The 24,787-nt window shown below is 51.8% G+C and overlaps 4 protein-coding genes across 9 annotated transcripts; 2 read left to right on the forward strand and 2 right to left on the reverse strand.

Moving 5' to 3' along the window:
- Positions 1-18: 18 nt before the first annotated feature.
- Positions 19-10,712, reverse strand: LOC117645389 (calponin homology domain-containing protein DDB_G0272472). Of its 5 annotated transcripts, none has more exons than XM_034385576.1 (11): positions 10,530-10,712; positions 6,444-6,662; positions 6,070-6,371; positions 5,953-5,958; positions 5,491-5,829; positions 5,003-5,155; positions 4,367-4,926; positions 2,137-4,273; positions 1,969-2,064; positions 1,427-1,516; positions 19-488 (listed from the first exon to the last, which is right to left on the reverse strand). In XM_034385576.1, the coding sequence occupies exons 2-11, from the start codon at positions 6,619-6,621 to the stop codon at positions 285-287; spliced, it is 4,065 nt and encodes a 1,354-aa protein (XP_034241467.1). In that variant the 5' UTR covers positions 6,622-6,662; positions 10,530-10,712; the 3' UTR covers positions 19-284. The 5 variants fall into 5 exon arrangements, with proteins under 5 accessions (XP_034241467.1, XP_034241449.1, XP_034241476.1 ...); XM_034385558.1 differs by lacking the exon at positions 10,530-10,712 and adding an exon at positions 7,149-7,478; XM_034385585.1 differs by lacking the exon at positions 10,530-10,712 and adding an exon at positions 6,801-6,945.
- LOC117645425 (pancreatic triacylglycerol lipase-like) lies at positions 7,097-18,428 on the forward strand. The gene is made up of 11 exons (XM_034385626.1): positions 7,097-7,128; positions 11,203-11,360; positions 11,625-11,738; positions 16,259-16,521; positions 16,629-16,721; positions 16,812-17,190; positions 17,288-17,473; positions 17,553-17,645; positions 17,736-17,850; positions 17,928-18,170; positions 18,266-18,428. The coding sequence occupies exons 2-11, from the start codon at positions 11,225-11,227 to the stop codon at positions 18,357-18,359; spliced, it is 1,716 nt and encodes a 571-aa protein (XP_034241517.1). The 5' UTR covers positions 7,097-7,128; positions 11,203-11,224; the 3' UTR covers positions 18,360-18,428.
- Positions 18,429-19,392: 964 nt separating this feature from the next.
- LOC117653130 lies at positions 19,393-22,067 on the forward strand. Of its 2 annotated transcripts, none has more exons than XM_034398551.1 (9): positions 19,393-19,568; positions 19,763-19,915; positions 19,990-20,236; positions 20,333-20,548; positions 20,640-20,789; positions 20,866-20,965; positions 21,046-21,198; positions 21,300-21,448; positions 21,536-22,067. In XM_034398551.1, exons 2-9 carry the CDS (start codon positions 19,767-19,769, stop codon positions 21,923-21,925), a joined length of 1,554 nt encoding a protein of 517 aa, XP_034254442.1. In that variant the 5' UTR covers positions 19,393-19,568; positions 19,763-19,766; the 3' UTR covers positions 21,926-22,067. The 2 variants fall into 2 exon arrangements, with proteins under 2 accessions (XP_034254442.1, XP_034254432.1); XM_034398541.1 differs by having other exon boundaries at positions 19,394-19,568; positions 19,759-19,915.
- Positions 22,068-22,116: 49 nt separating this feature from the next.
- Positions 22,117-24,563, reverse strand: LOC117653141 (pre-mRNA-splicing factor RBM22). The gene is made up of 5 exons (XM_034398565.1): positions 24,473-24,563; positions 24,008-24,061; positions 23,635-23,898; positions 23,309-23,538; positions 22,117-23,215 (listed from the first exon to the last, which is right to left on the reverse strand). Exons 1-5 carry the CDS (start codon positions 24,524-24,526, stop codon positions 22,375-22,377), a joined length of 1,443 nt encoding a protein of 480 aa, XP_034254456.1. The 5' UTR covers positions 24,527-24,563; the 3' UTR covers positions 22,117-22,374.
- Positions 24,564-24,787: the final 224 nt, after the last annotated feature.

A 24,787-nucleotide genomic window follows, 5' to 3' on the forward strand; every position in this document is an offset into this window, starting at 1 on the left:
GGTAATGATTTCAACACCTTTTTCCAACAACTATTTTAATTAAATATCTCATGAAACCTTAAAACATTTAACACAATACATTCTAAAACCGGTAATTCTGGTAACTTTTCACCAAACTTTGCTTTTGGTGCAAACAAATAACATCAATCAGTCAAGACATGCAAACTTAAAGGAAGGTAGCAGTAAAATTGGCTTATAAAATTTTAACAGAAGTAAAATATAAAACTAGCTACATTATCACTTCATGTATGAAAGGCCATGATACACAGTGGCAAAAGTTCCCTTCACCGCCGAATATAAGTGAGTGTATCAATGGATTGCTTCTCGGATTCTGTAAAGCCAAGAATGCTCTGAATAGCGTGCAAATGACCCTGGCAATTGGCCTCGTCGGTCAAAAAATAATAGAAAGCAGATTTGAGGAAGAGGAGAGTTGCTTCTGGGCTGCTGCTGTTGCTGGCTTGTCCCTCTGCAAGCTGCCGGTACATTGCCTGCAAATTAGAAGAAAAAAATAAGTAAAGGCCTTATTGCTTTTTCAGCTCACGTTCATTTTTAATGACCAAGTTACTGATAATCTCTTAGGCAGTCATAGTTCTTTATAACTTCAATCCAGATCCTACAGAAAAGTTACATAGAACTGGTAACACCATCTTCAACCATGCAACTGACAGCTGCAATACCAAATTTTAAAATAGCTGTCTTTTACCAATATTAGGTAGTTGATCGTGACTACTACTACTAGCAGCTTCTCCATTCTCATGCATAAGACCCCTGGGGAAAACCCTTTGCGAAGCCCACACCCATGCACCATCACATCACATTCAATCAAAGCAAAAACAGAAAGAACTAATCTGAGCCTGCATCAGCAATCTGAAAAAGGGAATAGATTAGCTCATAGACGGAGATGAGAAATAAGGAAAGAAAATCATGCAAAGGATCACAGGATACCTAAATCTAAGAAAAAAGAAATTATTGGCATAGTTTGTTTTAAAGAAATGCACTAAAAACTGCAATACTCTGAATAATGAGAACACCATGATTGAACAAAAATTGAATAATTGTTGAAAGAACTTATTAAAAGTCTAACACCATGGAACTACAGCAGTTCAGACTACTCTTACATATCATGTCAGGCAGGACAATTAATTAAATTAAGCTAGTATTCTTAAGTTTCAAGATCTCAGCGGCATTAACACACTTGCAACATAACACAATTCCTTTCCTGTCCACAAACAAACAAAATCTTACTTTTCAAACAAGAGCCTAGCCAGTTGCTTTCTTTAATTAGTAAATAAAATGCAACTTTCTTTTTTAACCAAGAGGAACAATGAAAAATTTGAGGGCAGGATAGGTGTGCACAAGTGCAATTGGCTACAAGTTGTAAAATGGGAGAAAAACACGAAGTCTAAGTCATGGCACTTATACAGACCTTGAAGGAACCGAGAAGATAGAGGCAGACTGCCTCATTTGCACTGAGCAAGCTCAGACTGCTTTTAGGCTTATTCTCAAGCTGGTTATCCTGCAAAGCGTGTGGCAAAACACAACAATGCATAGTTACATAACGATTCATGCCTCGACTGTGAGGGTTCACAACACAAAGATGGAAAAGCACAAATCACAAGAGAACACGAGCTTTTGCTTCAAAAGAACTTTATGTTGGTAGGGAGAAAGAGCATCTGAAGTTAGCTAGCTACCTTAATCCATAACCCTTATTTAAAACTTAATTCTAAAATATATTTCCCACACTAAGAGAAAAATAAATGATTATTCAAGACACAGCAGGAAGTTAAAATTATCTGGAATCAGAGACCATTGTTTTCCAATCATATTTCGTAGCAGCATGATGTAATGAAAGGAACATTTGTGGAAGCTGAAAGACCCAGCATCCCATGCATGACGAAACAAAGCAGAAAAGAAACAAAAAGAAGTTAGTGTTCACCCCATCACTCGAGAAAAAGTTAAGATTCTTACCTTTACTTTGTCCAGTTCCTTTTCCGTTTCAGCTAATTGCGACAAAAGTTCTGGAACTGATACCTTCTCAGGTGCTTGAGCTGCCATCTCCAAAACCTGAAAGATGAACAACTTTATAAGAATTTATTTGCTGCCTAGAATAGAACAGAACAAAAATTTGATAAATACCTGATCTTTTCTCTCAAACTTGGCTGCTTCTTGTCCTTTTAAATACATTTTTAAATTCATTTCTGTATGTCTTTCTTCCTGGTCAGCAATAGCCTTTTTTAAAGATTCAATCTCTGCCCTTAACTGAGACTCAGTGTCAACAATGTTTCCATTTTCTGATAAATGCTGAAGATGCATGGTGCGTTTGTCCTCATAATTATTGGAAAGATGGACTTTCGCTGCATTGGATTCTGTTTCTATAAGACCACTCTTTGATAATAACAATGTGGATAGATCATCCTTGGACAATAGCTCAGGAATATCATTTTGTTGTGCTCTCGCTTTTAGCTCATCATTTTCATTCTTCAGGCATGTGACAGCTTCATTCAATATCAAGGAGTCTTCTTCCATTTTTTTCATTTTTGCAGTCAGCTCAAATATTGTTTTTTCCATCTGTTGTTGAGTAGTGTCTTTCTCAGACTGCATCCAGTATGACTGATCCAAACTTTCTCTTAGCTCTACTATTTCAGCTTCAAGTGAAAGTATCTTTTGCTGAGCCTCAAAGGGAACATTCTGAAGGCATTCAGTGTTATTGTTTTCTGAAAGCTGCACATTTTGGCTCAATGAAGAAATTTCTTCTTTAAGAGATTTTATTTCCTCTTCTAGATCATTTGCTTTAATTCTCCACTTCATTAAATCTTGCACCTTTTCTTTCTCTACAGACAAACAATCTTGAATTTCTATTACTTTACTTTCAATACTTGCAAAATACTGGAGTTGTTGAGTTTTTTCAACAATATCTTCTTTAAGAGAATTTATTTCTGATTGGAGGTTTTCAGCTTTTGTCTTCCAATGAAGCAGTTCTTCATTTATCAACCTTTCTTCAGAAAGCAAGTTTGATAGTGTGACAGCTTCGCTTTCAACATTACTCAAGCGATCTCGTAATTGGTTCATCTCTTGTGATTGTTTATTGGCTTCCTTCTGAGAGATGTCTAGCTTTTCTTCTAAATTTTGGATAGTACTGAGAGACACATTGCGACGGCTTTCCTTTTCTTCTAATAAGCTAGTTTTAAGGTCATCTACTTCACTTTCAAGAGAAACTAATTGCTCTGTTAATTGCTTCTCATGCTGTATGTGGTTTGTTATTTCTTCTTTCATATTTTCCGCCTCTTGTTTCCAGCATTCAAGATTCTTATTCTTTTCCTCCTCCTCTCCCAGACGAATCTTAAGTGCTGCCAAGTCTTTTTCCAATGCAGCTGCAAACTCCACAGTATGTCTGTTTTCTTCCTCTTTCACTGAAAACATTTCACACCTGGCATTTTCAAAGTCAGACTGCAGTTGGACAATTTTTTTCTGTTCTTCTTCTAAAACTGTCATAGTTTTGGTTTTCTCTTTTTCCAGTTGAATGTTCTTCTCTTTTTCCTCTTTCAAGGATACAGAGATTTGCATGAGCTCTGTTTGAAGTTGAGATTTTAATTTCTCATGTTTCTGTTCATCATCCTTTGACTTTTGCAGCAAATTCGAGATTTGACTTCTAAGCTCGGATACCAACTGGAGGAATTCCTCCTGTTTTTCTTGATACATTATTTCTGCCTCAGTCTTTTTGTTTTCAGCTTCCAAACGTTTCTGCTCCTCAGCCTTCAATTTCATCAGTACCTCTGATATTTCGTTTTTCAGCTTTGAGACTAGTTGTGAAGATGCTTCCTGGTTCTTTTGTAGTTCAGTCTTCTTGTCTTCAATTTCCTTACATTTTTCCTCCCTAGCCTTAAGTTGATGCAGCATATCAGAAATTTCATCTTTAAGCTGAGATATCAATTTAGAGTCTTCCTCTTGTCTTTGGTGGTGCAGACTCTCAGCTTCAGTCTTCTCATCTTCAATTAATTTACATTTCAGCTCCTTCTCTTTTAATTTTTCCGACACTCTTGCAAGTTCACTTTCCAGCTGAGATTTTAACTCTGAAGTTACTTTCTGTTCTTCCACATGTTGGCGCAAAAGACTTAACTCCGATTCAATTTGTGCACTTTGCACCAAAGCAACATTTTTCTCTGAAACTTGCTGCTCATGCATAGCAATTGTTTTCTGAAGAGTTTCAATTTCATCCTCCAAGAGTACTGTTTTCTCTCTTGACTGGAAAAGCTCATGTTGGAGATCATTATACCTGAAAACAACAAATCATGATTATTTTGGTAGATTCTATACGTGCACAAAAAATGAACCATGGCATCATGATGGTATTATGAAGTTAGTGTACCTTAGATTTACATCCTCCAATTGTTGACTTAATGAGGTTGCATTTTTCTGAGCTGTTTCTAACAGCTGTTGTGTTTCTTCTAATTTTTCAGTCAGACTTTGTACAACTTTGCTTTGATGAGTTGCCTGCAACGAATTTTGGTTTTCCAGCTGTGACAGTTCATCAATCCTTTTCTCATTTGTTACTTTATCTTCTTGAGACTTTTCTTGATGTCTCCTGACAATATCTCCAATTTTATTCTCATACATTTCAATTAAATCATTTTTTTCTTGTTGAAATTTTTCACTGTACTTTCTTGACATATCTTCCATTTTCTTTTCATACATTTTGACAAGACTTTTCCTATCCTCCAAGCTTTTCTCACCCTGTTTCCTTGTGACATCATCAATTTTGTGCTGGTAAACTTCAGCTAGTCGTTCTGCTTCAGGTGAAGACAAAACTTGCCTTGGGCCTGGGCTATGAGCTGACTGAGCAGAGATTAATGATAAAACATCATCAAAATGACCAGAATCTGACAATGAGGTAGAATTCCCACATTCATTTTCTAGTTGAGTGGTAACCTACAGACGCATAAGGAACCTCATTAATCATCTAACTGTTTACAATAGAACAGAAAAAATAAGATATCAAACTTACCCTAAAAGGGGGTGAGTCCTCAGAGCTCCGAGTTGTTTTTGCTGGGCTATCCACTTCATCTCTCAACAACCGCAATTCCACTACTTCTTTAGTGAGCTTGAATATATTTTCATCTTTTGCTTCAATATCCTTCCTTGCTTGCTCAACAAGTGCCTGATCCATAAAACAAGATTTAAAATTTATACACAAATTCCAGCTCATATTCAGAGGTTACTATGTTTTATTTAGAAGATGCAGCTTGAGCTTCGCTTGTGAGAAAAAGAATCAACATCCACACAGATACACTGCCACAGCATCAGTAAAGATTATAATTTGCAAGCTGTGCAAAAGTCAAAGATAAGGAAAGGGGGGATATATATGTCTAACACAAAAAAATCTATCAAAAAAAAATTAACAGAGGCTCACACTGATAAAGTGAATACAGCTTTTTTTACAGAGTTACTGTAAATTGGATTAAACACAAAGTGCAAAATTTCAATAAGGCTTACCTTTAATCTGCGCACTTGCTGATTGGCTCTTTGTGTTGGAGTTAAGTATTCATTGGGTTCGGGATGTGATGAGCAGTGAACAATATACTTCATTCGTTTGCCAGAAAATGTTGTTCCATTGCGAGCAAATTGTGCATGATCACAGGCAGACTGAGTGCTACAATTGCTCCCATAGCTACGAAGGGAATCCAAATCATCATGATCACCTCCAAACTCCTTGGCATGATCAAGTAGAAAACGATTTAAATTCTGTGGTCTAAAGAAGTCTACTTCCTCTGGAGATGGAGTTGGAGTATGAGGATATGCATCTCTTGAAGAAGGCCGACTTGATAAGGATTGCTGGATGGTGCAGAAAGCAAGACAAAGGCATTATTTTTATGACAAAACAATGGAAAATAAAAAGGACTGGAAGGGAGAGGCGAGGAGTTCAACATATCAAGGAGAAAACACTAAACGACAAACCTTTTTCTAATCATCAAGAGCAGCAATAACAAGAAAAATAGAGTAAATTTAAAAGTCAGATACTTTTAACAGACACTGTTTAGCAGGGCCATTTCATTTGCTCCGCCTCCAACTTACCAGACTGCGGTGGTGCCGCTGGTGCCGCAGATTGGAGGCGGGTGGGGGCGGGGCCGGGCCGTGGGCAGGCAGCCCGTCCCCCATGCCCCTCAGGGAGCGCTTCCACGACTCGCTGGCCTCCGTGATGGACGGGAAGGCGGCCCCAGGCGACGCCCGCGCGCCGAGGCCGAGGCTCCCCCTGGCCAACCCCAGCGGGTGCCTCGGGTGGCCGAAGCCCGGCTTCTCGCCGCGAAGTCGCAGGGAGCCGCTGCGGCGCAGTGGCGTGGGCGACGGCAGCGGCTGCGGGATCCTGGAGTCTGCGGCTGGCGAGACGGAAGGCGTGAACACAGTGGAGCGGCGAGGCGCGGCGGGGGCGGCAGGGAATGCCCACTTACTCGGGGCTGCTCTCCGCGACACGCAGGGCGACGACGGCGCACTGAGCTGTCCTTGCGCAGTCGCCGCGCCGGTGGGCCCGCCGACGGGGTCCTTGGCGGTGTCCTCGGTGGGGACGTCCATGACTGCGGGGGCGACTTCCGCCTCATGCCGCGGCACCGACGCCGCGCTCACAGACATGGCAGGCGCGGCCGGGCAGTCGGTGACGGTTTCATCGTTTTCTGGAAACAAACAGACGGACAGCTTAGCTGAGGCGAAGGTCGAAGGGGCTGCTGGCAGCAGGGCAGGTCCTCGAGGCCGTGATCGCGAGGGCGGTGACAGAGGGAAGGCCGTACTGCACCATGGGTGCACTAACTAACCGCTTTGTACTTCGTACTTGGCCTCCCCCGCACCGCCCCGCTCTTTCGCGCCACCGCGCCCGGCTCGCCTCTGTCTCTGTCATATTGATTGACCGTGGCGCTGCTCGGCGTGGCGTGGCAGGCGTGGCTAGTGCACTCCGCCTCTGATTGCTCTAAGCCTCGACACTGGGATCGACACGACGAAGCCGCGCGTGGCCACGCCTGCGGGCCTCACTGGCCTCACTCCCGAGGCGCTGATAAGGCTTCCCGGCACTGCATTGAGAATCTTCAGAGAGTCGGGGCGTCGGAACCCGAACCGCCCTTCTTTCGAGGCCAGAGCCTCCCCCAGGTCAGACCACGGTCACACACCGTCTATGTCGGCGAGACCCATGGCGAAGAGGATCACTTCCAGCATGTGCTCGGGACGCGGACACGGAGTGGGCGCCGGGGGCTGCCCGCCGTTGCCGCGCCTCAAGCGCCCTGCAGGCCTGCAGGTGCACAGCTGCACACTTTCTGGTGCTTTCGTTTCGAAGCGCTTTCGTGGCACTTTGCTCGGAGGCACTTGACTGAGCACGCCGCCCCAGCTCTACCGAATGCCGCCAACCATGTCGGCAGCCACGTCGGCGTCTTGGGAGAGAAAGCCGCGCGAACGCGAACGCGACGTGCGGAAGTGTGCGGCGCGAGAGGCAGCACCAGCACCGCGAGGAGGGCGACGGCGACGCGACGCCGAGGGTTTTGGCGGTGGCGATGACGGCGGCCAGGCAGAGGCGTCGCGACGGCCGAGGCGCAAATAACTGGCATGCAAGCCGGCGGCGCCTAAAGCATTGCCCGGCTTCCTGGCAGAGACGCGTTATCAGCGGCCTTTGGCAGGCGAGACGGACACGGCACGGAACGCCAAGGGCCAAGCCTCATCCGCGGAGAGAACAGGGAGGGCCTGCCGCGCGCTGCCGCCTGGACAGCCTCAACGGGCAGCCTCAACGGGCAGCCCGGGCAGAAGCCAAAAAGTCACACGACACGCTGACCCTCGGTGACCCTAGACCTGTACCGCGGACGGGACGCTGCCGCCTGATTGCGAGGGTTCGTTTCGTCGCTCCGTCTCTCTCGCACCCCTGCGGACCGCCCCACGGAGTGCGACATCAAGGACAGAGCGACGAAACGGCTCTTCGGAATCCGCCTGCTGTTTCACACTTCCCGTCCGCGCGGCCTCATTGCAGCAAAACAAAGTGCCCCACCCGTTTCGCCGCTTCGGGCAGCGCCACTGCAGCGCTAGCCAAACGCCCTGGTCGCCCTGGTGAGCGGCCGCCCGCTAAAGAAGCCGCCGACACGACACGCGGCGCGGCGGACGGCGGACACGCGACGCGACACGCCACGCCGCTTTTATCGAGTGGCCGCTGACCGCACGCCACGGCCGCGAGCCACGGAGCCGCGGTGGGGTGGAAGGGTGGAGCAGGTGGAGCGAGTGCAGCACGCTACCGCGCTGCGCCGCGGGGACAGGGACGGGGACTGGGGCGCCAACCCCGCGCCAACCCCGCGGGCCGCGACCGCCGCGACGCGAGGGAAGGGAAACAAACAGCAAGTTTCGCCTTCGCCCGGCCGAAATTGCGAGGCGCCGCGCGGTGGCGCAACCAGCTGTCCCGGGTCCGAGTCCTGGCTTCGCCTGGCTTGTTCTGGAAGACGCGGGAAGACGCGTTCTGGAGACTACCACCGCGCGTGCGGCGTATAGCGGCGTGGTGCGGAGCCGCCGCGCACGCGAGCTCTCCGCGTCCGGGCACGCCGGGGCACGCCAAGAAGGGCTCGAGGGACCTCGCCGCGACGGTCGCGTCCACACTAGGACACGGGGCTCCGCGTGAGAGCGAGAGAGACAGAGACCACGCCGTTCGGCGTCGCTCTGGCGGCCGGTGACGTCACGCGCGTAATGCACAGCCGGCACGGCCAGCACGGCCATGGCGTGCGGTACAGCCTGCACGGCCTGTGGCTCCCATCCATGGCCGGTGGGATGGGGTGAATTGATTAAACGAAGCGTCCAGACCTCGCTCTGGTCCGCGGCGCTGGCGGACGGCCGGGGCGGGGCTGGCCGGGGCGGGGCGCGCGACACTGAGCGCGCCGAGTGTGTTATGTGACTAGTTGGCTGTGACCCACATAATCCGTCCGGTACCAGGATACCTGGATACCTGGTGCCGCTGGCCGCCGCTGGCCAGGCTTGATAAGTACCTCGCGGGTGGCTTGCTTGTGCGCTTGTGCCGCTTGCCGCTTGCGCCACGCCACGGGCTGCTCCTCCCCCGCGCCGATTTCAAGCCACGCTTGCGCACCGCAGCACCGCAGACCAGTGCCACTATTTCGCGAGGCACTTCCCTTCGCGCCATGCTCCGCACAGAAAGGTCGTCCCTTATCACTCACACGCGCTGGAGAGAAACCAGAGAGAAACCGGCTGGCTGGGCTAGGCTGGGCCTCCATTTCGGGCCTCGGCGAACTGCACGCCAAGTTGTCCACCCTAGAGGCGTGCATCAAGGCTCTAGCCCACCCTCCTGTGGATTGCGCACAGCGGGTTGCCTACGCCAGGCGTCTTCTAGAACGTTTGAAAAGGGGGCCGCTCGTTTTTCGGACGAAACAGGAATTTAGATGGAGGGAGCCAGAAAGGAAATGTGGCCTCTGGGCCCCGCCGCGCCGGCGGCAGTCCCCCGCCCCGCCCGCCCCGCCCCGCTCGCTCACTGCCGTCCACTGCCGTCCTGATAAGAGATACGCCACCCTGCTCAACCTGCGCTGCGGTCGGGTCGCTGGGCGTGTCGGCTCGTATTGGCGGGAAAACGCTTTGCAAACCGCAGTGGCTGGCTGACAGACGACTAGAAATAGACGGCACTTTGAAAAATAAATGAAAGCAAGGCAGAATCATGCATTAAAAGAAATGTGTAATCGAATGTGAGAACGGCTGACAGGTCACCTAGGACGGACGTCTCTCGTCTAGGCATAAATTAAGTGCGATTTCAGCACGTCCGCCCGTCGGGTAGGCAATCCTTTGCTCATCACAGGAGGCTGCTACCAACTGCTACCCTCATCATGACAATTCGGAATCTGTTACCGCTGTCGTTTTCAAAACACATTTGATTCCAGAAAACTTCCATACTTTCTTCTAAAATGCTGAAAAAATGTGCCTGCATCAAACAATATACACGCATGCATAGACACTACTGTACTGGGCGGTTAAACCCAGAGTGACTTGGCAAGAGTAATTTTATCCGACGCTAACAGATCAAGGTTATGAGTGATCACGCAAAGATTACAAAGTTTAAATTTGTAAATCATTTCAATGGTGATGTAGAGTAATTTCTACGATAAAGGGGATACATACACAGTTTAATGCGTGGCACCTGTTCCTTCATTAAAATAAGAAGGTACTGACAAACACCGAATGATCATAACAAGTACTACACTCTGGCATTTATTGATTGGGCTCAGCACTGAATTCAGGAATCTAAATAAGAGTTCCTTAGTGACCCCATTAACCAGTTTAAACCAGTACCCAAGGATGTTCAAAATAAAGAGATCCCTCACAAAAGTATTAAGTATCAGAGAAAGGTAATCTAGGGCTGCAGCTCAACGGGTGCACAACAAAGCGCAATGAAAGAGGAGTCCAAATCAATAATGGGTTGACGAGTACGTCTATTAATTATTGAGTAACTGTGACAGAAAAACCAGGACACGAGTTTCACAGACACCACAATCCTGGAAACTTAAAAATACATCTATACTTACAGCCAGCGGGAAAGACAAGCGGCGGACATAATCCAAGTTGAAGAACGCTCCTTCAAAATCGACAGTTACATGTAAACAAATACGGTCGATTGTCAAACAATAACCATACGGAACAACTCACAGCAGACGAATTACTTCAGACATTGTTTTCGCTTGCGTCTCGTCTGCTTGCGTCAACCGTGTCGCGGCCTTTGAAGGCGCCCGAAACGTTTCCCAGTTCCCCCTCCTTCATCTCACCGCCTTCTAGAAAGAGGTGTAGGCAAAACTTTCTTCTTTTGCCCTTCTTTCTCAACTTAGCGAATTAAAACACCTCAAAAACAGTCCAGTGTAAGTCGGCCGGGGTTTTCGACCTGCAAAAAAGTACAGCCCGAGAGGGAAAAGCGCCGTTTGCTCGATCGATGCCGGTGTCGCGCAGCGCTCCTGGCGGCCAGATCGGGAACTGCGCGGCGCGCGGGAACTTGAAAGTGAAAGCGTATCTGTCTCCGCGCGGCACTCGGCACACGCTCTGGAGGAGGAGAAGGAGGGGAGAAGGGGCCGCGGGATAAAGAAAGGTTCGGGGAGGGGGCGCGCGACTCCCGCGGCCAGCGGCGGGCATGTTTGTCCCACTTTTAAGGTGCGTTCCGTCGGACGCAGATGAAGTCAGTGTTGACAGTGACTTTTGAACGTGATCCAGGCCAGCACCGACGGCCCACACCATGCAAGTGCTCTGCTCGCTGGCCGTGGCGGCCATGTACCTGAGCACCATCGGCTTGTCCAGCGCCGCCACCTCGCGCGCGGCCAAAGTCATCAAGCCCGCCATGTCGTTCGTGGTTGTATCCGCCGGCCTGCGCGGTGAGTACGAGTGTCCAGACGCCCCGGTCGTCGAACCAATCTTTTCTGTGCTCGGCGGCCACTTCTCTACGGGGATTGCTCTGCTGGGCTGCGAAGGGCCTTCCCTCCCTGCCGCCGCGCCGGCCTTCGAGAGCGAGGCCGTGCCGAAACGTTGCGCTGGAGACCGGCTTGGCTTCAGCACCTCAACGGCGTCCTTTTCAATGCTTTTGGCGGCCTTTCGGCTCGCCTCCCTTCCCGTAGTGATGGTTGCTCTGCCTTTTGCAGCGGTGCGCGCCGCGGGGGTGGCCGCCGGCGTGGGCGCGGTGCGCGACCGGCTGCGCGCGGGGCTGCAGGACCGGCGGAACGCCATGCGCATGGGCCGCAAGGAGGTGTGCTACGGTGAGTACGAGTTTGAGGGCGAGTACGCGCCGAGTTTTATGTCTTTCTAGCGAGCGGCGGTCGCGCGGCCGGGGCGGGAAGGGCAGACGGGGTCGTAAAACCGCGTAAAACACGGAGGCCCGCAGAGAGGCGCCGCCTCGACGCTCCGCCGCGGCAGGTGCACTCGACTAGGCCGAAGACGGCCGCACTTCGACGAACATGAAGATTAGGGTCAGTCTCGTCGTGAACAGCGATGGACGCACGCGTTAAATTTCGAACATTAATTTTTTCACGTTCGCACGCTTTACCCGGGGAGATGTGGCGAAGGCGAGGCTGGTGTGCCTGCGTCCGCTAGCTCCTCAGGAAAGGACGCACCTTGAAGGTTGGCGCCACGATAAAAGGCGACTAGGAGAGGCGGAGCAATCTCCGGAGGAATTTCAAATGCAATCGCCGTGCTTTGAAAACGAGCGAAAATGAAGAAAGGTTGGATTATGATTAACCCACACGGCGGCGTGGCGCGGCGCGGCGTCGAGGTCACGTCGGGGCTGTCGCGGGGCGGTGGAGGTGGGCTGTAAGCTGGTGGGCTGGTGGTGGCCCTCCCGGTCCCGACCCGCCTCGTTTCGGAAAGTACCGCAGAATTAAACCATCAGCGGCGCGGCTGTCACGACGAGGCGCCGCGTGAGGCAACGAGGCAACCGTGACGGGTCGCGACGCATACCGCACCATACCGCACCAGCCTCCAGCCAAGCCTCACGCGTCTCGCGGCCCGAGCCTTGGAAACTGGTCCGGCCCACCGATCGGTTCGCTGCCATATTTTTATTCGGACAGCCACCGCCGGTGGGGCCCACGGCCCACGGCCGTCATATTACCCTCATCTCCATGCCGTTGCAGTCCGCGGCGACGAACGCGGCGCCGTCGGCAAGCGCCATCAACAACACAGTGGTCGACACGTCGCCACCGTGTCGGGGTTGGCCAAGGAGCGCCAAGGAGCAGGGGCGGTCAAAAAGTGACCCAGAATTGGCAGCCCGGCCCTGCAGCCTCGGCTTCTGATTGGCCGCGCCACACGCTGTCCCTGTCCGCCAGTCCGAGCGACAGTCCCTGCCACGCTGAGCGCCTCGGCACGAAAATTGAGCAAAGACTTGCACCGCCATGCCGTGCCGTGCCATGCGCTGGCCCGGCCGGCCCGGCTTGGTCGAGGCTTGGCGGTGTTCCATTATGAGATCACGACATTACATCAGAGATGCGTCCTAACGCCATGAGCTGGGTGCTCGACCGGGAGACAATGCGTGGAAGGCGAGTGTGCGCGCGTGTGTGCGCGTGTGGGCCGCGCCGTCCAAACATCGGCGCGAATGCGAGAAAACATGGAAAGAGACGCGAAGCGCGGCGGGCGATGCTTGCCTGAGCTGCGATGGCCTGCATGTCCTGCATGTCCTGCATGTCCTGCACTGCGAGGTGACTGAACCGTGCTCGGGCCGCGCGGTGCACAGCGTGGCGGTGCCATACACGCGTCAAGGCCGAACTGTCGGTCAGCCTCAGTCAAGGCTCAGCTTTCTCTGTGCTTAGGGCCGTGCACCGCGCAGCACCGCGCCGGCTCGGTCGACCGCCCACTGGGCGCGCTGGGTTGGCGCTGGGCGCCCAGGCAGAGGGCGTGCAGGATGAACTTGACGCACTTGTCCACGTCGCGGTTCAAAGAGGCGCGCCGCGCGTGTCGACGCCGTGGGCTAGCGGGGCTCGCGGGGCTGCGACTGGCTGAGCAGCACGTTCAAGGCGATCTTAGGCAACGTGGAGCCGGCCGAGCCATTCGGCCGCTAGAAGGCTGCCTCTGCCTCTCTCGCACTCCTGGGAGGGACAGAGCGACGAAAGCACTGTTCGGAGTCGGCCTGCCGCACTGGCCGCGCTGGCCCCGCCGCGGGCCGCCAAGCTGGCTGGGGCACGGCGGGCACGGCGACGAGGACGTGTCCGGGGGAATTTGGGAATCGCGACGAACACCGACGAGGTCGCCCGGAACCATTGTTCCCATGCCGGGATGGGATGGGATGGGATGGGTCGTGTCATGACCGTCAGGATATGGAGCGCGGCCAGAGGACCCTGTTGCCTCACGCGTCGGGAGGAGCTGCGCGGCCGCGGCGGCACGGCGGCACGGCGGCCACCCGAACACACACAATGGGGCGCTTATTGCGACACGCCTCTCCGCCAGGGCGGCCAGGACGGCGTCGAGAAGGATCCCGACCAAAAATTGGCAAGGCAAACTCGAGAGTCCGCGTCCGGGCGGCGCGCGCCGCGCGCGGTGGCGGGCTTGGTGGCGGGGCGGCGCGTGGGGCGCTGGGCGCAGGCAACTCATTGGCCGCCGCGGTCATTCCCCCAGAGGGGCCCAAACACAGGGAAGAGGCTGGTGGGGCGACGCTCGACGGGCAGGCGGCAGGCGGCAGGCACAGGGTGGTTACGTCACGCCACTCGAAGCTCGAAACAGATTCCGGCGCGGCTTACGCTTACTGACGCGGTTGGACACGGTTGGACGCGGTGTGCGAGTGTGAGGGGAGCGGGGAGCGGGCCCAACGCGAGGGCGGGCCGGATGGCACTCCGAGTGCCGCAGCACCGCAGCCCGTGAACGAAGGCAAGGCGACGCAAGGCGACTCGGTGTCTCGTTATGTCGTTATTGGCTTCCCGCTGCCACGACACTGGCCAGTGGCCGGGCGGGGCGCGGTACATTGCACAGTGTATACGCTCTTTCGGGTACCGGTATCGCTTCTTCTCCCTTTTCGCAACCCCCGCCGCGCGCGACCCTTTGGCGGGTTCGGGGTTGAGTCACCGCGGGCTGGCGGGCTGGCGGCCTGCCGACCGGACACCCCCACGACGTGCCGTGCTGCCGTGCACCAGGCCGCTCCACTTCTGGGGCGTACGGCGTACGTCCCGCGCCGTGTCCCCGTTGTGCCTGGCCGTGCCGCTCGTATTGCCCGAGCGCCTCCCCGCCTTCGTTCAGCGACTCGGCTTGCACGGTCGCCCGGACGGCCCGCCGACGGCCTGCCTCTGCCTGGACACGGCCTCGACGGGGTCCTTTGCGTGCCGTGCGGCCGGGCCAGAGGAGCCCTAAGCCCCAATTTCACTAATCCCCGAGTTCCGTTTGCGTTCGCCGGTCCGCCCCCGTGGCGCAAGGCGAGCAAGGAGGACCCGGCAGCGTCGCCGTCATGCCCGCTTGGCCCGCTTGGCCCGCCAGGCCCTCCCCGTTTTTGCGGGCGCCTCGCGCATGCAAGTCTCCGGCACACTTAGTTACTTCAGAGAGGGCACGGCGTGGCACGGCGTGGCGAGGGGCTGTGGCCGAATATTCAATGGCCGACAGAGCCAGGGAGCAGGGGCTCGATGACAAGCTTGACTCGCGCCCAGGACAATGGGCCCCTCCCAGCGCCGCGCCGCCACGCCGCCTGCTGCCGTGCGTTGTGTGTTATGGCAGTGAAAGTGACCCGAACGCGTCGCCGTGTCGCCGCGGACAGCAGAAGCAGCAGAAGCAGCAGAACCACGGATGGCCACGCCAAGTTGCACGAGAGCCTGTACAGTCTTATCAGGAAGTCCTCTCGTGTGCTGCCGTGCTGCGTCCGCTGCCGGCAGCGCCGCCCGCGGATTCGAGGATAGGCAGCCCCGCGGTTCACGTGAGTCCGGCGGGGCTGCTCGCCCTGGAGTCCGCAGGCGCTACGTTTCGCCTCGCCGACGTCGCCGACGACGGCCTGGCGGCCTCGCGGCCTCGCGGCAGGAAAAACCACGCTGCGCCCAGTTCTGCCGTTGTTTACCTTCGTGAGGCAGTGCGTCATTCCAGAGGAAGCCGCCGAAGCCCTGGCGAAGCCCTGATGGCCTGCCCGATGGCCTCAGTCGTTTTGCACCAGTTCGGCCGATGATGATGTCTCGACCCCCTTCGCGCACCCCCCCCCCCCCTGCCACCGCGGCACGCGACACGGCCTGCTGGGTCTCTCTCGCACTCGAACGACACGGGCGCGACAAAGACAAAGACGACACCCTCGGCCAGGGGCGGCCAGGGGAGGGGGAGGTCCACTTATGTAACCAGTTGGGTGTCTGAGCGCTGCGTTGTGCTGCCTCTCTACCTCACACACACGCACACACTCGCGCGCGCGCCAACGCTCATGTGGACAGACGAGCACACATACGCGCTTACCCCCGCCCGTCCCGATGCACTCACATTTACAGACACACGCGCGCGCATGCGGGTACCTTCCGCTACCTGCATGGCTGCATGGCTGCATGGCTGCATGGCTCAGGTTTTCGGACCAGGCCGGCCGGGCTGGCAGGAGGAGGAGGGGCGTGCGACCCGGCGCGACCGCGGCAGCGAGGCAAACGGCCTCAAAGTAATTCACGACGCGGCCGCGTCGAAACGATGCGCTTAAAGTTTACAGTGCCATGGTGCTCCTACGGGTCACGCACGGAACTCAACAGGGAACTTCATTTAGCAGCACATAGACGCCGTGCTATGCAGAGGTCCACGTGCCGGCGGCCCTAAAAAAGAACGGCTGGGTTGCTTTCTCTGTTGCATCTAGACATGGTGGGTTGCTTCTCGGCGCTCAACAACCCCCTGAAGCGCTTGCCGCAGAGCCCGGACAGCGTGGACACCAAGTTCTGGCTGATGACGCGCTCGAACCAGACCCACACGCCGCAGCGCATCCGGTACGGTGACAACCTGCGCTCCCTGTCCCAGTCGGACTTCGACCCCACCAAGACCACGCGGGTCCTCATCCACGGCTTCAAGGGCTCGGCCCACGACGACGGCGCCCTGGCCGGCGCCGCGGCCTTCCTCAAGATGGTAACTGCCGCAGCAGGTTTCGGCCTTCGGGGCGATGTCGCGAGCCGGGCCACCTTCGCACCGCCTTGGGTCTTCTTCGTCTACTTGGCTGTTTGTGTGTCCCGCAGGAGGACGTCAACATGGTGATGGTGGACTGGGAGAAGGGCGCCTCCTCGCCGTACACCACGGCCGCGGCCAACACGGAGCTCATCGGCAGACAGGTGGGGCCTTCGGTTCCAGTATTCACTGGCCGCTTCTTTGAAAGCGACCCGACTGCTTGCTGGCTGACCCACTGCTCGGCTGCTCCGCAGGTGGGCCTGGTCCTGCTGGACATGATGTCCCTCGGCGCGCACCCCGACGCCATCCACATCATCGGCTTCTCGCTGGGCGCGCACGTGGCTGGCTGCGCCGGCCAGGTGGTCAAGAACAGGGGGCGCATGGTGGGGCGCATCAGCGGCCTGGACCCCGCGTCGCCGCTGTTCCGACGGCAGCTGCTGCGGGAGGCGGCGCAGAAGCTGGACGCCGGGGACGCGCGCTTCGTGGACGTCATCCACACGGACGGCGGCGCGCTCTGGACGGACGGCTTCGGGCTGCTGGGGCCGCTGGGCCACGTGGACTACTTCCCCAACGGCGGGCGTCAGCAGCCGGGATGCACCGACCCCAGGGCCTCCGTCGTCGTCAGCCACTTTGGTAAGCGCGGTGTGCGCGGCGGCGGCGCGGCGGGGACGATGCAGACTCGATACCGATCACACTCCACTTGCTTCGCTGTGCTTCGCTGTGCTTCCAGAGGGCGTCGTCAACTCCAGCACGGTGTGCAGCCACGCTCGGGCCTGGTCGCTCTTCCTGGAGACCATCGCGACCCCCGAGCCGGGCCGCTGCCAGTTCCAGGCCTTCCCCTGCCCGCAGGGTGGCACCGCGTTCCAGCAGGGCCACTGCTTCCCTGCGCGCAAGATCTGCGACCCCGCCGCACCCGGTAAGAGAAGTGAAGCCTCGAGGGAGTTGACCTCATACCGCTGTGGACTGCATCGGATTGCATCAACTGCGTGCCGCAGGTCCGTCTTGCGGCGTCATGGGCATGCGGGCAGAGGAGACCCCGGCCAGAGGGCCGCTCTACCTCGTCACCAGGGACTCCCCGCCGTACTGCGGTGAGTAGACCTTCGTGCTGCGCAGCTGCGCACCAGGGACTCGCGCGCCACTAGCGGCTACTCCCTTTCCCTTTCCCTCTGTCCCTGCAGGTGACCAGATCCAAGCGTCCGTCGTCGTCTCCAAGCAGACGGCACCAACGCGAGGCGTCCTCCAGCTGCAGCTGCTGCACGGCTCCAGCAACACCAGCTTCCAGATGGCCTGCGAGTGAGTGGGGCTGACGGGCGCCGCGACGCTGCCGCTAGGAGTGCGTTCAAACCTCGACGAGCCTGTCCCTGCCGCAGGTTCATGGACGGGGTGCAGCAGAGCGGCGAACTGAGGGCACTCGCCGCTGCGCAGTGGGGCTCGCTGGGCCCGGACATCACCCCCCGCCTCACGGCGCGCATCTCGTACCAATCATTGGCCTTCCAGAGCGAGCCGCCGTCCTCCGCCACCGCCCCGACGCCCACCGTGCCCACCACCACGGCCTCGCCCGCGCCCAGCCTCTACCTGGACCGCGTGACCGTCCGCGACCTGCGGGGCAACAGGTGACCTCCAATGCGTCCTTGGCGTGCTTGGCAGCGCGCGACACCGCAGCCATCGAGATTCAGGAGTTTTCAGTGTGGTCTGTCTTGTGTTGCAGCTGGCAGTACTGCGGCGCCAACACAGCGCTGGCCCACGCCGAGGGGACCTTGTTTGACCAGCTGACGGTGGAGCTGGGCACCGAGCCCTGTTGACACCGGCGAAGAACCTCTAGCCAAAATCACATTCAGTAGCCTGTGCCAAATTAAATGGTCTGAGGAACGGGCCTGGGAAAGGGAAGGGGAAAGGGGAGGGGAGGGGAGGGGAGGGGGGAATTAGGGGAGGCCTCTAAGAAAACTGGCCAGTCATCGAAGCGCTCTTGGAGGTGATTGATGATGTGGTTGGATCATTTCGAAAGCGACTTCGGAAAAGACAATTTGGATCCTAAGAAAATCTTTTTCAGCGCTTACAGTAGGACTGTAGAACGCGAAACCCAGAGTCCCACCAAGGTTCGTTCTACTGTATCCAATCAAGTCCTCCGTTCGGCTGAGGTTCGTTTGATTGGCAAGTCGGAGGTCTAAATGAAAATGACAATAACCATTTATTGATGGGTAAGACTGCATTCGTATCTCCATTCTAGACAGAGGAAATGCTTTGTGTGTAGGTTTAAGACGTTCGTTGTAGTGTTGTTGTGTTAATGTTACTCGGTGTTAATAAGTTACCATATGTGTAGTATCACAGATCTCTCTTTTCACAGTTTCATTTCGAATTAAGTGCTGATTTCATAACATTCCATTAGACGTGTACAGTTTCTATCCTGTACGAGTTTATCATTGTTAATTCTTTAAACTTTGTTTTTGTTAAAAAATAAATGTTACTTTGACTTTTGGGCTTGTTCTTTATTCTTTTTACCTGAGGCTTAAAACGCAACAGGCAGAACAATAAGTCGCGAGACATGACGTTTCCAAGTTCAAGCTGTTCTTCCCCTCACGCGCGCGAAATAAAACATTGATACCAACATCCAAAAAATAAGTTTGACCCGAAAGTAATCCCCGAACTTCATGATTTTGGTCTGAAGAAACACTTCTAGCTTTTTTGGATCTTATTTGCTTCAAGATTTGTAAGCTTTTTTTCCGTTGCGTGTCAAAGTTCAACTTAAGAATCCAGTGGTCTCTATACTGGCCATGTTGGCCAAACAGACGCTGCCCCCCTCCTTCGCCTCTCGCCTCACCCCCACCCCCCTCCCCCTTCCCTCTTGTTTTTGTTTACGTTTGCAAAGAGTGCTAGTGACAAGTGTAGAGTAGTAACGTATGGTGTGAAGGATATGGAAACGAGTTCTCTTTGTCAATTGACAGATACTGACATTTACATGAGATAGCTTCTTTGCCTTTGGCGAGCATTTTCTACCGTTACAATGCCTACGAGTGAGTGCCTTGTTTCATAGTCCATCAGCTCATGAACGCATAACCCCAAATGCCTTTTGTGTAATTTATTTTCATCATTAAGAGCGATGGTTTTTTGACTCTAGATTATAGAATCCATTTGATTTGAGGTTATTATAAATCTATCTATCTAGTTTTTATGGACTGACACTGCAATTCGTTTTCTCCGCAGGAAGGTCAATGTGTTTGCTGACTTTTTGTCTTGTGACTCTTCCCTTTCTTAATTTTGTAAAATTGCAAGATTACTTTAAAATTTCTCCTCCAAACAAAGATGGCTGGATAAGTCCTGATGTTGCCTTTGCTCCAACTCGTCCTATGAAATCAGAAAGGTAACAATTATAACAGGCTGGAATAATGAGTAAGTGTCGACATTCACCAGAAAATTTTCTTTCTTTGATTTCAGAAATGATGTTTCCGTTGAAGACATAGACGAGTGTCATAAAAATGTTGATAACTGGGTTGAAAAATATTCTGAGTGTGAAAAAGCCCTCCAGACTCTAGAATTCGATAGGAGGGGAGAAAAAGGAGAGGCTAACCGAAAGGAATTATCTGTTTCTAAACCCTCTGAACAGTTCTTACAGGAAAAAAATGGAGCCAAAGCATATTTGCAGAGATTTATCCATCTGCTGTTAGAAGCTTCAAACTTAAATGTGAGCATAGCACAACCAGCACCTTTATTTAATTTTCCAAAATCTTTTCACATTTTTATAATTTTATCCTTTTCTTTTTTTTCAAAAAAATTGCAGAACATAGAAGTGCAGCCTAAAAACTGGGCAAGATTAGAATTTTCGATTCCGAGTGACCACTTACATACTCTGCGGAGATTTGCCAATGAAGGAGATGTGAAATCAATTCCTCTCCGCAAATTGGATGAAATATTGGGCTCTATTCTTGTAAAGCCTCTATTTTCTCTCCCTGAGTTAAATTATGGTGATATTTTTAATAAGTTACCTGGCCTCCATGTAAGTACAAGTAATCTGTATGAAATCAGCATCCTTGGTTCATTTTGTAATATGGACATAAAGTATGTTAATATAATATTCTGCATTTCAGATTGGAAGTTTTTTCATCAGTATATCACTACCTTTTATAGGGTTTCTATCGGTCTTGTATATCACCAAAAATATTAGAAAGAGCCTCATTTTGCTTATTCTATTTGCCTTTGTGACATCTTTTTTCACCACTGCGTACCAAATGTTTGAGGTAGAAGGATATTTTCATGATATGCAATTTGATTATGTAGTACTTGGACTTGTTTCACTCCTTATTTTTATTTTAGGAAGCTCAAATAAAGCAATATGAGGAAATGAAAAAGTACCCCGACATGCCTCAGGATTGCAAAGGCAGCTTCTCATGGACGGTATGGTTTTCTGGACGGGGTAAGTGATCAATTAATATTTTAGTAATGTGTAACTATAATTGTAAAGCATTACATTTGTTTAGTTTACTGCCTATCTAGGTGAATGTTCCAAATTTCTTAAGGCGCATCACATGGATCCCCACTTGGGCATTACTCCTTTTAAAGTTTTTGCTAAAATAATTGGTGAAACAATGGCTGACACAATGAAGTACTTTGGATCTGGTACATTTGCTTTCTTTGAAAGTTTTCAAGGTATACAGTATTATTATCGTCTAATTATTTGTACTTGAAAATTTCTCTCTTGTATCTTACGTTTACTAATTACAAATTATCTTACATGTTCTGTATTTCAGATATGAGCTTAATAAATCGTATATGGGTGTCTTCTTTGGCTTCTGTCCTGCTCTACGGGTGCATTGTTTTACTTTCGCTTGTGATAACTGGAGGAACAGGAAGACTTCCATTTTTCATGGGGTCATTTAGCTTTCACAACCCAGCCCAGGTAAGTTCCAGTCATTTATGAAAGTTAATTGGGGTGATTCTTGATTTTTACTTGTTGTGTGATAACATAATTAACCTCTTTGTCCAGAGACAGCCAGCTTTGTCTCCTCACTTTGAGGCCCATGCTTCAGTTCCACCCCAAAATGCTGAAGCCTTGACAACTGGCAACATTACGGTGAATATTACCAGCCAAATGCCTGCAAACGTGAACGAAATTCTGGCATCAATATCTCGTGGTGTTATTCCAAGCAATCAACATAATCTTGCCTCTCCAAGCACTGCAGCTTTTCAAGACTTATTGGGTGGTGGTGATAATGTGCAGAGTAACATATCACATCAAAGCCATTTAAATAGGCCTCATGCAAGTTTTGTCAGTAAGAAAACTCAAAAACAGTTTTCTCAACTCAGTTCGAAGTATAAATCAGGAATCAAATCTAGCAAATTAATTTTAAAGAGAGCAAGAAATTTATCCCTGTAAATATATTCTTGTAAGGAAATTTTAAATGAAAGCCAGTGAAACGAGTGAAACATACTAAATGATACAAAAAATGTGATATAGTATTAGTTCTGTTTTTTACAATTTTGCCACTAATAAAAATAAGATAATCACAGCTGCTAAATTGTTATTGATTTGATTTTTCTAGGGGAGGGGGAGAAAATACACTGCAGTATGCTGTAAAAACATTTGTAAAATGTCTAAATTTTATTTTTTGCATTGTAATGTATAGTGAAACAATTTTACCAAAGTCTGTGATATGGAATGCAACATACATGACCATTCACACTTATCTCATCAAATTCATTCAAGCACTCATGACATAATAGCTGTATGAGACCAATGAGACTGGCACTCAAAGTGATAACAGCACAAAGATGCTGCTAAAAGAACAATTTTTAAGAGCCAACAAAGCAAGTTGAACATGATCCTCAATCCTTGCTGCCCAGCTGAGCCGTTCCCATCCTCGAGGGATCCTGTGAGGGGTAATGAATGGCGTTCGTGCCGGGCGGCACCAGGCCGGCCGCTCCACCCACAGAGCGAGGGAACATGGGAGCAGTGCCTGGCGGGAACATGGGGGGCGGGTGAGGCGGCCGCACCCCGGGCGGAGGCCTCATGATTTGAGGGAAGTAGAATGGAGTGGTGCCCCTCAGACTGGGCGGTGCTGGGGGGCCAGGAGCGGCTCCCGGTGGGGCCTGGGCCTGCATCAGTGGGGGAGGACCGCCGGGGACGAGGCCCGGTGGCGGCCGGCCCATCGGAGCCATGGGCGGGGGTGGAATCATCATCGGCTGCATCAGGCTGGCCTCAGAGGACGCAGCTGCTGATGGCGTTGCAAGGTTGAAGAAGTTGTTGCGCATGTCAGTCGGGGGTGGAGGCAAAGTTCCGGGCAGGCCTGGCACAGGTTCCAGCATCTCGTCATCATCGCCCAGGTCGCCGCCCTCGACGCCCTGGCGGCCCTGGGACCGTCCCCACTTTATTGTCAGCCTCCTGCCGCCGAGGATCAGCTTGTTGAAAGTCCTCTCTGCCGCCTGCTCCGCTGACTGACGCTGTGTAAATTGCACAAAGGCACACTGCTGCCGGCTCACCACAGTGATGGCACGAATTTCACCATACTGATAGAAATGATCCCGCAGCTCCTTTTCTCCAAGTTTCTCTCCTAAATTGCCAATGTAAAGCGTTGTGATACTTCTATCTTCTGGAGGCTCCAGTTTGGGCATGGAGTCAGCTCGTCTCATTAACTTGTCAGCAACAGGGTCATTTGTACCATAGTACCTGAAATACAAATGGTCACAAGAGGTAAATTTAAAATTTTCCCATCCGAAATGGCAGATCAAATAGTATAACCAGCATGAGAAAGCATCTTACCTGTCTTTGATATTCTGATCTGCTAATGGATCATCTGGATCAGTAGGCTTTTCATGCCGATAAGGGCATTCTTCACCTCGTTTACACTCTCCTTTGACCCAGAATGAACAGATGTGAGGTCGGTTTCGTTTGTAATAAGGGCTTGTGCGAGCCAACTTCATAAGAAGATCACTGGCTGCTTGCGATTTGCCAACTGCCCCAGTTGGTGATGTCACGTCCAACTTTCCACCCTACAGAAGGAATGATGAAGAGATTAGTAACTGCTATTCAGATAATGCGGTCACAGAAGTTACAGATAGCAAAAGACATTAAGAAAGAACTATTACCTCTCTATCCATATTTTGGATATAGTATTCCTTGTTAACTTCTGAACGAGGAAGGTCATCTTTGACACGGAGAGCAGCATCTCTGACTTGAATAGGCAGACCATACTCCAAATCTAGAAGGCATGTTTGACACACATTCTTCAAGCGACTACAGGTCTGGCAAACTTCCGTTTTCTTAAACCGCATTCTTGCTCCAGGACACCATCGGAAGACTGTGAAAGGCCTGGAGCAAATTTTGCATTCCTTTCCATATTTATCCTTTGTCTGAAATGAGGAGTTGAAAAGAAAGGTTTTAAAAATAACAATTTACAATAGTCTTTGAGCGCCAATATGGAGCGATAAAACTAATCGGAGGAAAATATTAATGTCTCACCATCCGAATGTAGGGGTTGTCACCCAAACAGGTCTGACAAAGAATTGGGAATTCCTGTGGACAGGTCAAAATAATTATAATAACATCTCAGAAACACTACGAGAGGAAGGGGGGAGTTGAAAAGAAAGGATTGTAAAATAAACCACTGAGAACACAACACAACAACAGCATAACCTCCAAGGCCAACACGATACGAGAGAAATACGCAACTTAGAGGCTTTATGGGCTTTATGATTGGCGAAAATTAAAAATGATTAGTGGGAAGGAGGCGTCAGATTAACTCAACACAACTAATTGGCAAAGAAAACGCTTTGAAAACGAACTGCAAGTGGAAACCAGCCTGTACGTGAATCATGAAGGGGGCTTTTCGCTAAGAATATTAGACCTCTAACTCATCACCAGGAAAGATGTCGAGTAGAAGATGAAAACAGCCACGTGACGACAAAAGAGTGAAAAATTACTTACGGCATCTTCCCAATTTTGTCTGTTGTAGGTGCTTGTCGATTTGGACGTCGCCATTTTACTGAGTGCTTTTTCACTTTCAACTCTTTTCTCCCCCCCCCCCCCCCCCCCCCTCTGCCGCTAGTCGGAAGTGCCACACACAACCTTCTAGAGAAAAAGTCTGGAAGATAAAATGAAATGATACAAGCCGAACAGGCCAAGGGGCAGCTTTACTGGAAACGATTCCCCACCAAAACCAAAGACTCACGTACATCGGAACAGAGAAATCACGATTTAAAGACACTGACAGGCAGATAATTGAATTCTCCCGCGCCTGAA

Source organism: Thrips palmi, unplaced genomic scaffold (assembly GCF_012932325.1).
Source record: "Thrips palmi isolate BJ-2018 unplaced genomic scaffold, TpBJ-2018v1 HiC_scaffold_10, whole genome shotgun sequence".
NCBI lineage: Eukaryota > Metazoa > Arthropoda > Insecta > Thysanoptera > Thripidae > Thrips > Thrips palmi.

Coding starts and splice junctions, on each gene's coding strand:
- LOC117645425 (XM_034385626.1), top strand. CDS start 11,225: ATGCAAGTGCTCTGCTCGCTGGCCGTGGCGGCCATGTACCTGAGCACC. Junction 16,722..16,811: donor CGGAGCTCATCGGCAGACAG/GTGGGGCCTTCG, acceptor GCTGCTCCGCAG/GTGGGCCTGGTCCTGCTGGA. Junction 17,851..17,927: donor AGCTTCCAGATGGCCTGCGA/GTGAGTGGGGCT, acceptor TCCCTGCCGCAG/GTTCATGGACGGGGTGCAGC.
- LOC117653130 (XM_034398541.1), top strand. Junction 20,549..20,639: donor ATAAGTTACCTGGCCTCCAT/GTAAGTACAAGT, acceptor TCTGCATTTCAG/ATTGGAAGTTTTTTCATCAG. Junction 20,966..21,045: donor GGTATGGTTTTCTGGACGGG/GTAAGTGATCAA, acceptor CTGCCTATCTAG/GTGAATGTTCCAAATTTCTT.
- LOC117645389 (XM_034385558.1), bottom strand. CDS start 7,194: ATGCTGGAAGTGATCCTCTTCGCCATGGGTCTCGCCGACATAGACG. Junction 6,663..7,148: donor GGGTCTCGCCGACATAGACG/GTGTGTGACCGT, acceptor GTTTGTTTCCAG/AAAACGATGAAACCGTCACC. Junction 489..1,426: donor ATCTTCTCGGTTCCTTCAAG/GTCTGTATAAGT, acceptor TCTAATTTGCAG/GCAATGTACCGGCAGCTTGC.
- LOC117653141 (XM_034398565.1), bottom strand. CDS start 24,526: ATGGCGACGTCCAAATCGACAAGCACCTACAACAGACAAAATTGGGAA. Junction 24,062..24,472: donor GACAAAATTGGGAAGATGCC/GTAAGTAATTTT, acceptor ACCTGTCCACAG/GAATTCCCAATTCTTTGTCA. Junction 23,216..23,308: donor GATCAGAATATCAAAGACAG/GTAAGATGCTTT, acceptor TTTGTATTTCAG/GTACTATGGTACAAATGACC.